The 12,478-nt window shown below is 33.5% G+C and overlaps 1 protein-coding gene across 1 annotated transcript; it reads right to left on the reverse strand.

Annotated features, from left to right (window-relative positions):
* Positions 1-2,884: 2,884 nt before the first annotated feature.
* On the reverse strand, positions 2,885-12,237 carry LOC108450366 (LEAF RUST 10 DISEASE-RESISTANCE LOCUS RECEPTOR-LIKE PROTEIN KINASE-like 1.3). The gene is made up of 8 exons (XM_053021247.1): positions 11,345-12,237; positions 11,142-11,270; positions 7,353-8,147; positions 6,279-6,560; positions 5,856-6,059; positions 5,681-5,809; positions 3,914-4,294; positions 2,885-3,825 (listed from the first exon to the last, which is right to left on the reverse strand). Exons 1-8 carry the CDS (start codon positions 11,976-11,978, stop codon positions 2,885-2,887), a joined length of 3,495 nt encoding a protein of 1,164 aa, XP_052877207.1. The 5' UTR covers positions 11,979-12,237.
* Positions 12,238-12,478: the final 241 nt, after the last annotated feature.

Raw genomic sequence — 12,478 nt, forward strand, 5'->3', positions numbered from 1 at the left:
ATGGTTGCAAATTGAGTCTTTTTCACATACATAACCATTATCAAGGCAAGTGAACAACGAAATCCGTTAGGAACTACCATTAGAGGACTTGGTCAAGATAACCTTTACAGACTCATTCTTGGTGATAGCATTATCTTGCACATTCACTCTACTATCATGTTTGCACAATGTAAATATTGATTGATGAATTATGGTTAAGGGTGAGTAAAATTTGATTTGATTCAAAAATTTTGATAAAAAATTCAAAATTTTGAATTAAATAGTTTGAATTATTCGAGTTAAACAAGTTATTCAGAAAAACTCGAATAATAATAAAAAATAAAAATTTTTGGTGTAACTCGAATATGAATTACACAATTTGAGTTATCTGAAAATTCAAATAAGAAAAGGCATAACTATTACATTTTGATAAATGTTTACATTTTTTAAAGTTAAAAGTTAAAACCATTACGTTAAAAGGTAAAACTACGTCATTTGATTAATGTTTACCCATCACCCTTACTTATGTAGTTAAATAATCTTGTATTTCGTCTACTAGTTAAATAATCAGTCCATGTAAACGCAACATTAACTATAAACAATATGATTCGTTAACTCAACTTGACTCGAAATTTTTTAACTCGGTTTGAAAAATTTTCAAATTGAGTTCGGTTGCTAAAATAGGATTCATCAACTTGACTAACTCAAAATTTTTTGACTCGATTCGACTCGATCAAATGCTCACTTCTAATTATGGCTATTTGAATCAGGATTAAAATGGCTGATATAATCTCAATGTCGTCGTCAAGATTTATAATGGTGGTGAAAATGACAGAGTTGTTCGAAACCTATACCATGTGGTCATTGGAGTTGGTGGCAGTTTACATAATACAACTGCTAATAATCGTCTCCTTAATCCTGGCTATGAGGTGGTTGAAGTTAAATATGGCCTTTAGCACAACTTCCTACAAGCGATACAGGGATCATACAGAGACTAGCCAATGGTTGTGATCAACAAAGAAGTTTGCACCCTGTTTCTAGTAAGACACGAACATGTTGGTTGTTTTTGAAAAATCTCAATACTATGGTTGTCGATCGATACTCAAGCTACTGAGGTTTAAGAATTGCTTAACACAGCAAGTAAGGAGTAGGTTGATGTCAATAAACAAACTAGGTTGCTTTTGGTTGAGATCACAGGGGACGACTACTAGAAGTTGATGACTCCTCTGTTTAAGAAGTTTGATGGTTTGTTATCCTAATGAAATTTGACAAATATTGTGTACATGAATGGTTTGATCTTTGCTTGCTTATTCCTTTGTATCTAATGTTGTTTCCTGCCATATTAATGCAATATTAGTTTCTTTCAAAAAATTATGTGTAAAATGTATTATTAAAGTGTAAAAGCATATAAAAATTTATAATACTGTGAATAAAGAAACAAACACAGACATATAAAAATGAGCATACTATGAAAGCAAAAAGAGATAAATTTGCCATAAATAAATTATTAATGTGTAGAATTTATATAAATTTATAATATTTTAAATATAAAAATAACACAAGCATTAAAATTACATTATTTTAAATATAGTATGAAAAGATTATAAAAAAATTATAAAATATAGAAAAAAATATAAATATAAATATTACTAAGATGTTATGAAAATGAAAGGATTATAAAAACATTATAAAAATTAAATAAAATCTATTAAAATTACAAAAGTTATATAAAATTATTAAAACTAGGATTAATACCTCACTAAGGTTGGCGTTTTCAATTTTATGTAATCTATTATTGAACTAATTAATTGTTAAAATTTTTAATTTTATAAATTAAAATTATGATGATTGAGTAGAATTAAATAAAGTTTAAATTAATTCATGAGTTAATATAATAATGTTAAATGCATTATTTAGAAATTAAAAATTCAAACAATTTAGATAAAAAAATTAATCTCCCTCGCATAAAAAGGAAAAAGAGTAAAGATTGGCAGTTAAGCAAGAGAAATGGTTTGGGGGATTTTTGACTCAAAATGGGGAAATTATAAGTTCAAAAATGAAGATCATATTAGATAACTACAATTTACAAAGTAATGTTTATTCTACCACAGCTCATAGTCATAGTGCATGTTCTGAAGTAAAATCCTATTACTTGAGCAACTCTTTAATGTATAAAACATCATTTAGAGTTTTGCTCACAAAATTTCAACAACTTTCCCTTTCTACAACACAATAATTTCTCAACTTAGAATTGAAATTTCATTTTCATCTGCCTCTTCCATCGTTTGGAGAATACCGGGGATTACATCGATTTTATCTGTACCTGCAAATAAGGTTGGACATATACCTTGTTTGAATATGGTTGGACAAATAGACATCCAGAAAAAAATACAAAATAAGCATACATATCATTAACAATTGAATTGAGATGAATTTAGACACAATAAATACTCGAGCTAGGTATTTAAATACTCAAACTTGACTTTACTTTTTTAAGCGTACACATACATCGAGTAATTATATGATTATGTATTCGTATATGGGTCAGACATAAATGTTGAGTATAGATATTTTAGGAATAAATCAACATTTAGATTTTAATTTGGTAACTTTTTTTTCCAATTTTGTTTCTAATTTTTTTTTATATTAATCATTGAACTTAGCAATATTTTCAAGTTTAGTCCTTGTGATGATGTAACATTATGAGATTTATCATGTCATCACTTAAATTTTTTATATGGCAATGTGAGATAACATTAAAGTGCCACATCATCACTTAGGCCAAAATTTAACAAAATTGTTAAATTAATGTGAAAAAAATTGTTAATTTCTAGAACTAAAACAAAATTATTCATCAACTAAATGTTAGTTTATCCAAGCAACATATAACCAAAACCAGAAGAAACTAGGCGGTAGTAATAGTAGAGAAGCTAACCCATTTATCTGTGGCATAATCCGGAGAAAATGGAGGAGGAATGCTCTTCAGTAGTCCAACATCGTCCGATTTAATATCCACCACTTCAGTTCCCGGTCTAATATCCACCACATCAGATCCCGATCGTACATCCTTAATCTCTTTCAATGCCTCCAACACTTCTTCCATTGAAGGTCTCATATCCCTCTCCTGTTGCAAACACCGAAACGCCAATCCTGCAACCGCCGTTACAGTGTTTTTCACCACACAATCATTCTCGAACCCGAGAGATGGATCCACCAGTTCATGCAATGCTTGATTCTGGATTCTGCTGATTGCCATGTTAGCCAAATTTATGTCGTGTCGGTGCCTGCTGATGTCCACTGCTTTCTTCGCCGAAATTAGCTCGACCAACACGACCCCGAAGCTGTAAACATCACTTTTCTCAGTGAGGTGGTAGCATTGGTGATACTCCGGGTCGACATAACCCGGGGTGCCTTGCGGAGCAGTCGAGACATGCGTGACATCATTAGGAAAAAGTCGTGAGAGTCCAAAATCAGCCACTTTTACATGGAAATTCTTGTCCAGGAGAATGTTGTTGGATTTAACATCGCGGTGTATGACTTCCTTTCCATGGAGGAAAGCCAATGCGGTCGCTGTCTCGAAGGCGATTCTCAACCGAACATGCCAGGTAAGCAAACCAGAGTTGGATCGCTTTCCATGCAAATGATCAGCCACGGTTCCATTAGGAATGTACTCATAAACAAGGAGAAGCTCTCGACTACGTCTCGAGGTACATCCATAGAGCTTCACGAGGTTTGGATGAAGGATGGGAGTGAGGATTTCGATCTCGTTCATGTACTGATCGACACGCTTGAAATTGTTCTCGTATAAGCGCTTCACCGCTACCACTCGCCCATCCCTGAGTACACCTGATCGTGCAAATCAAAGAAAAACATGGTGGTTTAAGGTTAATAACAGGGGACTAAAGTGAAAAGTTGCAAAATAAGTTTGTCTTACCATAATAAACAGTGCCGAATCCTCCTTCTCCAAGTTGTTTAGAAGGATTGAAATTGTCAGTGGCTTCCTCAAGTTCTTCATAATTAAAAACATGGGCTCCAAAGTAAGTGCTTCCCCTTTCAATGTCATATTTTGAAGTGGAATAGGATGAATTGCTTTGAGAGTAATTAGTTGTGGAAGTTGTTGGCCCTTTGCTTGATGGAGATGTTGGAAGGTCTCTGCTAATAAGCTGGGCTACAATTTTCTTTCGCCGATGTTGCCGGACACATAAAGTTCCGATTCCAATAACTATAATGACACCGGCTGCTCCGAGGGCTGGAGGTAAAGGAAGAGATTGCTTAAACCCGGTTACTGCAATGCTAAAAGTTTTTAGAAAAGATGTAATATGTTACTAATGGGTACCAAATAATACCTAGTCCAAGTTTGAGAGCCTTTCCATCCTTTTCTCTGTAATAGTAAAAATATCACGAAATGTTAAAATACGAATCAATAATTATAGGTGCATGCGAAAAAAAATAGTAATTATTGAAACCAAATAAATTTCTTATTTTCATTATATAAAAAGAAATTTTCACATTTTAAAATTATAAAACAACTTTTTCATAATTAAGAATAAGGAATGAGATTAGTTTAAAGCATAATATTCTTATCATTATGTTAAATAGCTCAAAATTATTATAAAATATCATTTCAAATAATAATAAAACTACCCTAAACTGATGAAAAAAAATCTATAAAAAATTTATACATATGAACTATATTTTATTTTAAATTGATCTAAACTATAATCACCGTAATCAACATTCAATATATTTTACTTGACATAAATTTATTAATGCACAAAAACAATTATGTTTTTAAATTTTAAATTTGAATTCCACTTTGATTCTTTCTATTTGAAATGCAATTAAATTCTAGATTAACTATGTTACTAAGATTTTGCTATCAATTTCTTAAAAGAAATGCCATCAATGAAAGAGATATGATAAAAGAAAAGAACGTGAAATTTCAAAGTCTTTCTCTCTCTTCTCTTTTAAGTTAAAGCAGAAAAGAAAAACCATAATCACCCTTCCCTAGCAGCTCCTTTCCTTATCCCCATAGATTGTGCCTCCTCTCTTTCGTTTCCCTTATCTTTAGCCTTTCTCCTTTTCCACCAAATTGTGCCTCCTCTCCCTTTTGTTTTTCGATGAGTTGACACTCATTTTTCCAATAAATGATTTTTAAAGATCATCTACTTTGTCGAATTGTGTATGTGGATACAGTGTCCAACATGGATTGGTTTGTTTCAAGAGTCGGAGTGGCAGTGTCAAGGTGGTATTTTTGGAGTAGGTCCGGCTGAAAGGTGAGTGGGCCACAGTTGGGTGGAGATGGGCCACCGATGAATGGGTAGCTGAAGTTTGTCACTGAGCCGCGTGGAAAAACAAATGGGGAATGTTGAATTTTTTAGCTCAGGCTTAGCAAATGGGTCAACTTTAATGGCATAAAATACTCAAGTTTTCATGCTGCTATAATAGAATGAAACGAAAGCAGCTAAATTTAGAGCGCTCCAAAATCGACCATTAAATGGAAGAAATTTAACAGGGTCTGTAGTTAGTCAAAATATAGAAGAAAAACTGTAATGGGATTTGCGTTTGGGAAAAGCAAATAAATGAGTTTCAATAATCCTATTCTGGAATGGCCCAATGTCCATGTTTCCTAACATGACAGGCCCCCCGGACTATTTAATAATAATAAAATATTATTATTAGAGGGTCAAGACCAAACTACATCCACCTAACCCTGAACTACTGTTTGGTCGGAACAAAGATCGACGACATCTTGTTCCATCAGTTTCCGGCTTCGGGTTTCCCCTAAACACTGGGTTCTTGGAACCGAAATCGTACGACTTAAATCCCACTACAAGAGATATTTGAACAGGTACAGCAAAGAACAAAGATTGTACCTGGGGAACAAACATCGCCATCTGAGCAGTAACATTCAAATTCACCTGAGACGAGGTTACGCCCGCACTGCCCACCTTTGTTTACACAATTATTACAAAGGGCATCATCTGCAGACCACCACAGCTGAAACCCAATTTTAGCCGCTTCTTCCAAATCATCTGCATCCCGGCCTTCCTCCAGTGACGGAACTTGAGAATTCGGGACTGGTATAATCACACTGTTACTGCAAGATCTCAGGAAAGTGCCGATGACAGTTCCGCGAACTCCTTGTCACATAATAACCTACGATATTTGTATTGTTTATTGTGCAGTCAAATCGGTTGGAAATCCCGGTAATTGATGTGAGATTTTGTGGAGCTGTGAGAGGCTGACAACCATAATACAGCCTTATATCCTGACTATCCCGTTTTGTTGAAAAGGACTGGTTTCACTTCCAAAAGTGGAGTTGATGAGATGAGTGGGACAAAGATTCTCACTGTAATCGGTTCTAGAGACACGAACGGTTTGTGATGCCTTGTTTATTGCAAGAACTCGGTATGTTGCAGAGTTGATTGTGATTTCTAGCTCACTTTCACTGCAGCTGAGCTTGAATCCAGGATATCCACATCTTTCCGGCCGATTCAATCCCCAGAAAGGGTAACCGATATCCGAAATATTTCCGCAACTGGATCGAACACTGCAGCTCAAATAATTATTCGAAAACACTGCTTTTGGAGAAAGAATCAGGACCAAGCTTATGGTGATGATGATGAACCAAAACTTGGATGGCATTGTCGGAGAGGATGGAGAGCATTAGGAAAGAAACTGAGAGTAGTTGGATATAAAATGAGCGTCTGAAAGTGAATTGGTGTTGATCTTCATGATCAAATAGTTGGTATTTGACTAATTCAAAGTTGAAAATTTTCTAAAGGAAACTTATGTTATATGCCACCATTAAGCGCCAGTCAATGGAAATTTAGGTAGCCTACCATGGCAATAATATATTATTAAGTGTGAATAACCCAGTTCATTATAATACTGCTCTCAGGACTCGAAACTCATAAAGGTATAAACTCAGTTCGAGTTGTTGAAAACTTGAAGAAAGCTGTAACTGGAAAATATCATCTGATTTTAATGATTGAATAAATCAATAATAGTACTACTTTGGCTGAAAGTATTTCTAGGTCGAATCTATAAGCAACTGGTAAGACCCTACGTTTTATCTGCTAGCTGATGCAGTTGTGATGGGAAAGAGAACAAGCGACCATGGAATTTGAAGATGAACTGGTATTGACCAATCAAAATGGTTAGAGTTAATGAAGTCATTGGCTGCTTAGGAGATTAGGATTCGATCTGAAGTAGCCAAGGTCAATTTGCTGCTATTGCTAATGAAGATTGAACATCAGAATGAGTCAAACCATGAAGGTTATTTAAGAGTTGAGATATTCAATGAAACAGTAAGTTCTGCAACAACAAACAGCTGAGCAAAGTTATAAGGAAGAAAAGCTAGAAAGTACCTTCAGTTGGTGGTAAACATGTGGTTTCACTAGGTTTATCGCTGCAAAAGCAAGTGAAACTATTTGAAGTTTGATTATATCCGCAAACCCCATCTGAATCTCTGCATCTTCTGCACTCATCATTATCCGCTTTCCATTGCAATTCGAAACCTCCTCTTAAAGCAGCCTGCATAGTCATAGTGTTCACCTCCAGGTCCTTTGCTGCAGCTTCATAAACCGGAACTACGACAATTTCACGGCATATGCCATAGCGAGGATCACCCAACATGTTTCTAACAGCATATGACACATCAATAAGTGTACTATTTATGGTGCAGTTAGGAAGAAATGTCGGGGTTGCCAGCGGGTAGCATCCGTAGAATAGGGTGAGGTTCCTAAGGTTTGAACCGTAATTGAAGTGGTCGAAGTCGATTGAGGTGTTGGTAAATTTCGTGGGACAATAATCATTCCAGTAATCCTCCCTAGCTACCTTAAGAATCTGTCGTTCAGGGTCTATGTCAAGAACTCGTAAGGTGTTTTCATTCATCATGATTTCCGCTATATCATTCTCGCACCTCAGCTCAAATCCTGGTTGCCCACAGTAACTCAGACGGTTCGATCCCCAGAAAGGGTAACCGATATTTGATACGCTTCCGCATGTTAGCGTTTCCCTGCAGGTCGAGTACCGTGGATCGTCGACGGATAAAATCGTTGGAACTCTGGTTAAGACAACGAGAAAGAAGAGGGCCAGAAGGGAAGATATCGGAAGAGAATGCGAAGACATCTTGTTGATGTCACAAGGATGAAGTGTTGAATATATTTATGAAATATTGAATGGTCAATGTTGAATTCTAAAATATTAGTAGCACGTTTAATCCTTTTCTAATCTGGAAATTACGTCAGGAGTTGGAAAATTGGTTCTAGAGTGCTGCAGAAGCCTATGGTGGCATCTATTATAGGGAAGAAGTCCAAAGCTTCGATGGCAGAATTTGAAGGAAACTTGCAGGAAATGCTTTGCATATAACATAAATTGACAACCAAAGACCTTCACTAAAAACACCCTAATTCCAAATCGCAGAACTCAAAATAATTTGGAAATTGGGTGCCAAGTCCCCACTTCTATTAAGAATTTTCTTTATGTTGGGTTAATTGACCTGATAGACTAAATGAAGATCAAAGCAATGAAATGGAACTTGACTTCTATATATCAAGTTATCAACCTACACACACAACAAAAAAATCCTTGTTTTGTGTTAACAGGATGTTACGGTGATTATTTTATGGATTCGACTCTCTCCACTATCGATATTCACTGCAACTAATCATAATAGCACTTCTATTTTTACAACCACGATATGTTGATGAAGACATGCTGATCGCATGTGTTGGGAGTTTGGCAGCAAGAGTCTCCCAGAATTTCCTGTTCATTGTAGGAAATTTCCTGGAGTTTGGTATTTTCTCGAAAGAAAAGAAAATATCATGTGAAACATGAATATTTTCTTAGTCAGATGAGTTCAGATCTGTTCAGATTATGCAAACCAATGATGAAAAGAGGGGACTGACATTATTCAATAAATCAGACTAACAAATTTGACTATGTCTATTAGTACATAGAATAACACAAAATTAATGTTGTTCCTACCTTCTTCATCTGGATTTGTCCTAAAATTGACTAAATGTTTAAATATTTAAATAGAACTTATAAATATTTAAATTATTGAAATTTGTTATTATTAATATTATATTTTAAAATTTTATTAAAAAAGTTATATATAAATATTAATATAAAATTTAGGTTGAATATTTTTGTTGTTTTTAGAATTGGATTCAACCATCCACTCAAACCAATTAGACCGGAAATCAATTGGGATATCAGTTCAAAATAAAAGATTGGACCGATTGACTTGTGGATTGACTAAACCGGACAATCAGATTGATGGTTGAACCAATTTTCTCTATTTTTTAATATTTTAACAACTTATTTAATTTAATTACACAAACTGGTTGAATTAGTTTAATCAAGAATCCAATTATGAAACCTTGGTTATTTATAAGAAATGAAATTGTTTATCAAGTTTTAACCCATCAAGACACTAGTTAGAATTGAAGAAAAAAAAAAGTGTTCTTAATGTTATTGATTCATTACATTTTAGTCATTGAGTCACTAACTATCATTAACATTGTAAGAACAAGCTAATATGTCACATTATATCGTCATTTTAGATTACATCAAATTGAATAGTTAGTCCCTATACTTTTTCTTTTAGAGTGAATTTAAATATTTTTAAATTTATTTTTCAAATAAAAAGTATAAAGTTTAATTGTGTAATTTAACTTAAAATTTTCGTCGAAATAATAATATAATATGTCATATCAATTACCATTATAACATCAATGGTAATTAACAACTCAAGAATCAAAATGTAACATATTGATAATATTAGTGACCATATCATATTTTTTAAAAATTTAGTGACCAAAATGTAATTTAAACTATACATAATGACTAAATTTATAATTTTGACTTTTAGGGAAAAAATTGAGTTATTATTCTCTAAAATGTATTATAGATAAAATTTCAAAAAAATATTATAAAAATTTTCAATGAAATGATTTTAAATAAATATTTTTTATAAATGTAAATATTTAAAATAATTGATTGCAAAGTTTAAAATTTGAACTTAAAATTGTCAACTATAACAATAGAGATTATAAAAAATATTGTTAATCTTAAATAACATTATAACCCTCGAGATCTCGTAAGTTATTGAAAATCTAATTGAACTCAATTGTTAGAGTTGAAGTTTTGTTGAAATTTACTTGATTGAAGAAGAAGAAGAAGAAGAAGAAGAAGAAGAAGAAGAAGAAGAAGAAGAAGAAGAAGAAGAAGAAGAAGAAGAAGAAGAATTAGAGTATTAGAGTGATGCTGTTATCTAAATCTGACCTGATACTCATATTATTAAAATAAATGTAGCTTATTCTATACATCAAATTAATTAACTAAAAAGAAGAGAGTTTCCCAATCCCAAACTCCATTTCTTCAATCTCATAATTCATAGGCCCTATTCCTGTTTGTTACTCACCTCATTTCTATGTATAAACCCTATGATACAAACACACACTAACTCCAACTCTTCATCTCATCTCATATTTGTTTTGGTGTGTGGGTTTTACTGTTAGGTGAATCTTAATTTCAATCAATTTCATTTTCTCTAAATATTAGATTTTTTTGTTTTTCCCTTCTTTTCGAATAATCCAAACTCACTTTGATTTTCTATTTATTAAGTTGGATGTGTAAATAACTTTTAATTTGTTAAATATTGAAAATGTTGTTGATTCTTGTTAGATATAATAAAAACATTGATTCAAAAAGTATAGATGTATTGTAACTATGGTTATGCTATTAGATTTTAAGAATTGAAATTTTAAAATATTAAAAATAAAAGGAATTATAAAATTACTTTAATTTTAAAACAATGAATGTAATATATAGTTGACTCAAACTAAGATAAGTAAGCCTTCCAGTTACCACAATTATTGAGTCTAATATATATCTCTTCCATCAAAAATAATAAATATGATTGAAACAAAAATTAATATTCAAGTAACATTAATATAATCCATTTTCCTAGTAAAAATTTATTTGACACTGCAATGCAAGTCTACAACTATCAAATCCTGATATAACAATATTTTTAAAAATGACTCTTGTTTGATTTTAATTATGTTTTCAACTTTAATCCACTGCCAATTACTACTACTACTAATAATAGAATGTTTTGTTTTGTTGTAAAAAGGGATACTACTTACCTGTATGTGGTGGTAGTGGTAGTGGTGGTGGTGGTGAGGGCTGACATTCTTTGCCTTCCGGCCAACTCCAATTTCCCGGTGGGCAGTAGCAGTGGAATGGTAGATCATCGAAGTTCAAGAAACCGCAGGCTCCACCGGAAGAATTGCATTTCCAGCATTCTTCTGAATAGTTCTTCCCCCATTGCACCTCGAATCCTGTTTTCAAGGCTCCTTTCCAATCCAAGGTACGATTGCGGAGTCTTTCCAAGGAAGCTTGAAGAATCGAAATATTGGCTCTATATAAGCATCCTCTGGATGGATATTAGTATTATTTGCTATTGCTACCGAAACATTACTATAATCATCATTTTTATTGCAAGTAAAGAATAGAAGATCCGGTGAGATGGGAGAGGGGCAGTCATAAAACAGTGTAACACTGGCAAAGCCGGGACCAGGAGTAAACACCCCAGAATCTGGGATCCAATCATCATCTGGAAATGGAGGCGGACAAATGCCTTCGTTGATCACCTCCTCATTCGAAATTCCTAGGATTTGACGATCAGGTCGGATCTCAAGCACGCGATACCGTACACCATGAATTTCCATCGTGGTAATATCACTGTCACACTGAAGCTCTAAATCTCGATGTCCGCATTCTTTTTCTCGATCACCTCCACGGAAAGGAAATCCAGCAGTGATATTCCCACATTTGAACGTTCCGTTGCGGCAGTTCTCGAACAAATGCTCATACTCACGCTCATAGTCGGGAGTGGTTAGTGAAACAGGGATCCCAAGCATGATAAATAATAAACAAAACAGAGGAAGAGGCAGAGATGATGAGAAAGAAGGAGAAATCATTTTGAGGGCAGAGAGATGGAGGAAGAAAGGGTTGATTGCCTGCCTCAGCTCTAATGAAATAAAATTAAAACCAAGCTCAAAGAAAGACTTGGAATATAGAGTAGTTGAGTTGACTTGCAAAGACTTTGAGCTTCCTTTCCATAAGTCGTGTCGTGTGGGTGTGGGTGTGGGTGTTGCAGTGATTAAATGGAAATGCAAAATTTCAAAATAGAAACGAGAGATGGAGACACTTTAACACGCTTTCGCTCCTTACGAACTTGCCCTCAACTTTCTCATCACTTGGAGCCTACTTCTTTATTCATATTACTGTTGAATAATTCCTCCGGAAAATAAAAATTAGTTAAGTTATATAATATTTAAAATTTTAATATCATAAAGTATGAATTTTAAATAGGTTTTAAGTAATTAAGATAAATTCTTTATAAAATTAATAATATATATAATATTCTAAAACTTAAATATAATAATAAATTATATTTACATAATTTAACATAATGATA

Source organism: Gossypium arboreum, chromosome 11 (assembly GCF_025698485.1).
Source record: "Gossypium arboreum isolate Shixiya-1 chromosome 11, ASM2569848v2, whole genome shotgun sequence".
Taxonomy (NCBI): domain Eukaryota; kingdom Viridiplantae; phylum Streptophyta; class Magnoliopsida; order Malvales; family Malvaceae; genus Gossypium; species Gossypium arboreum.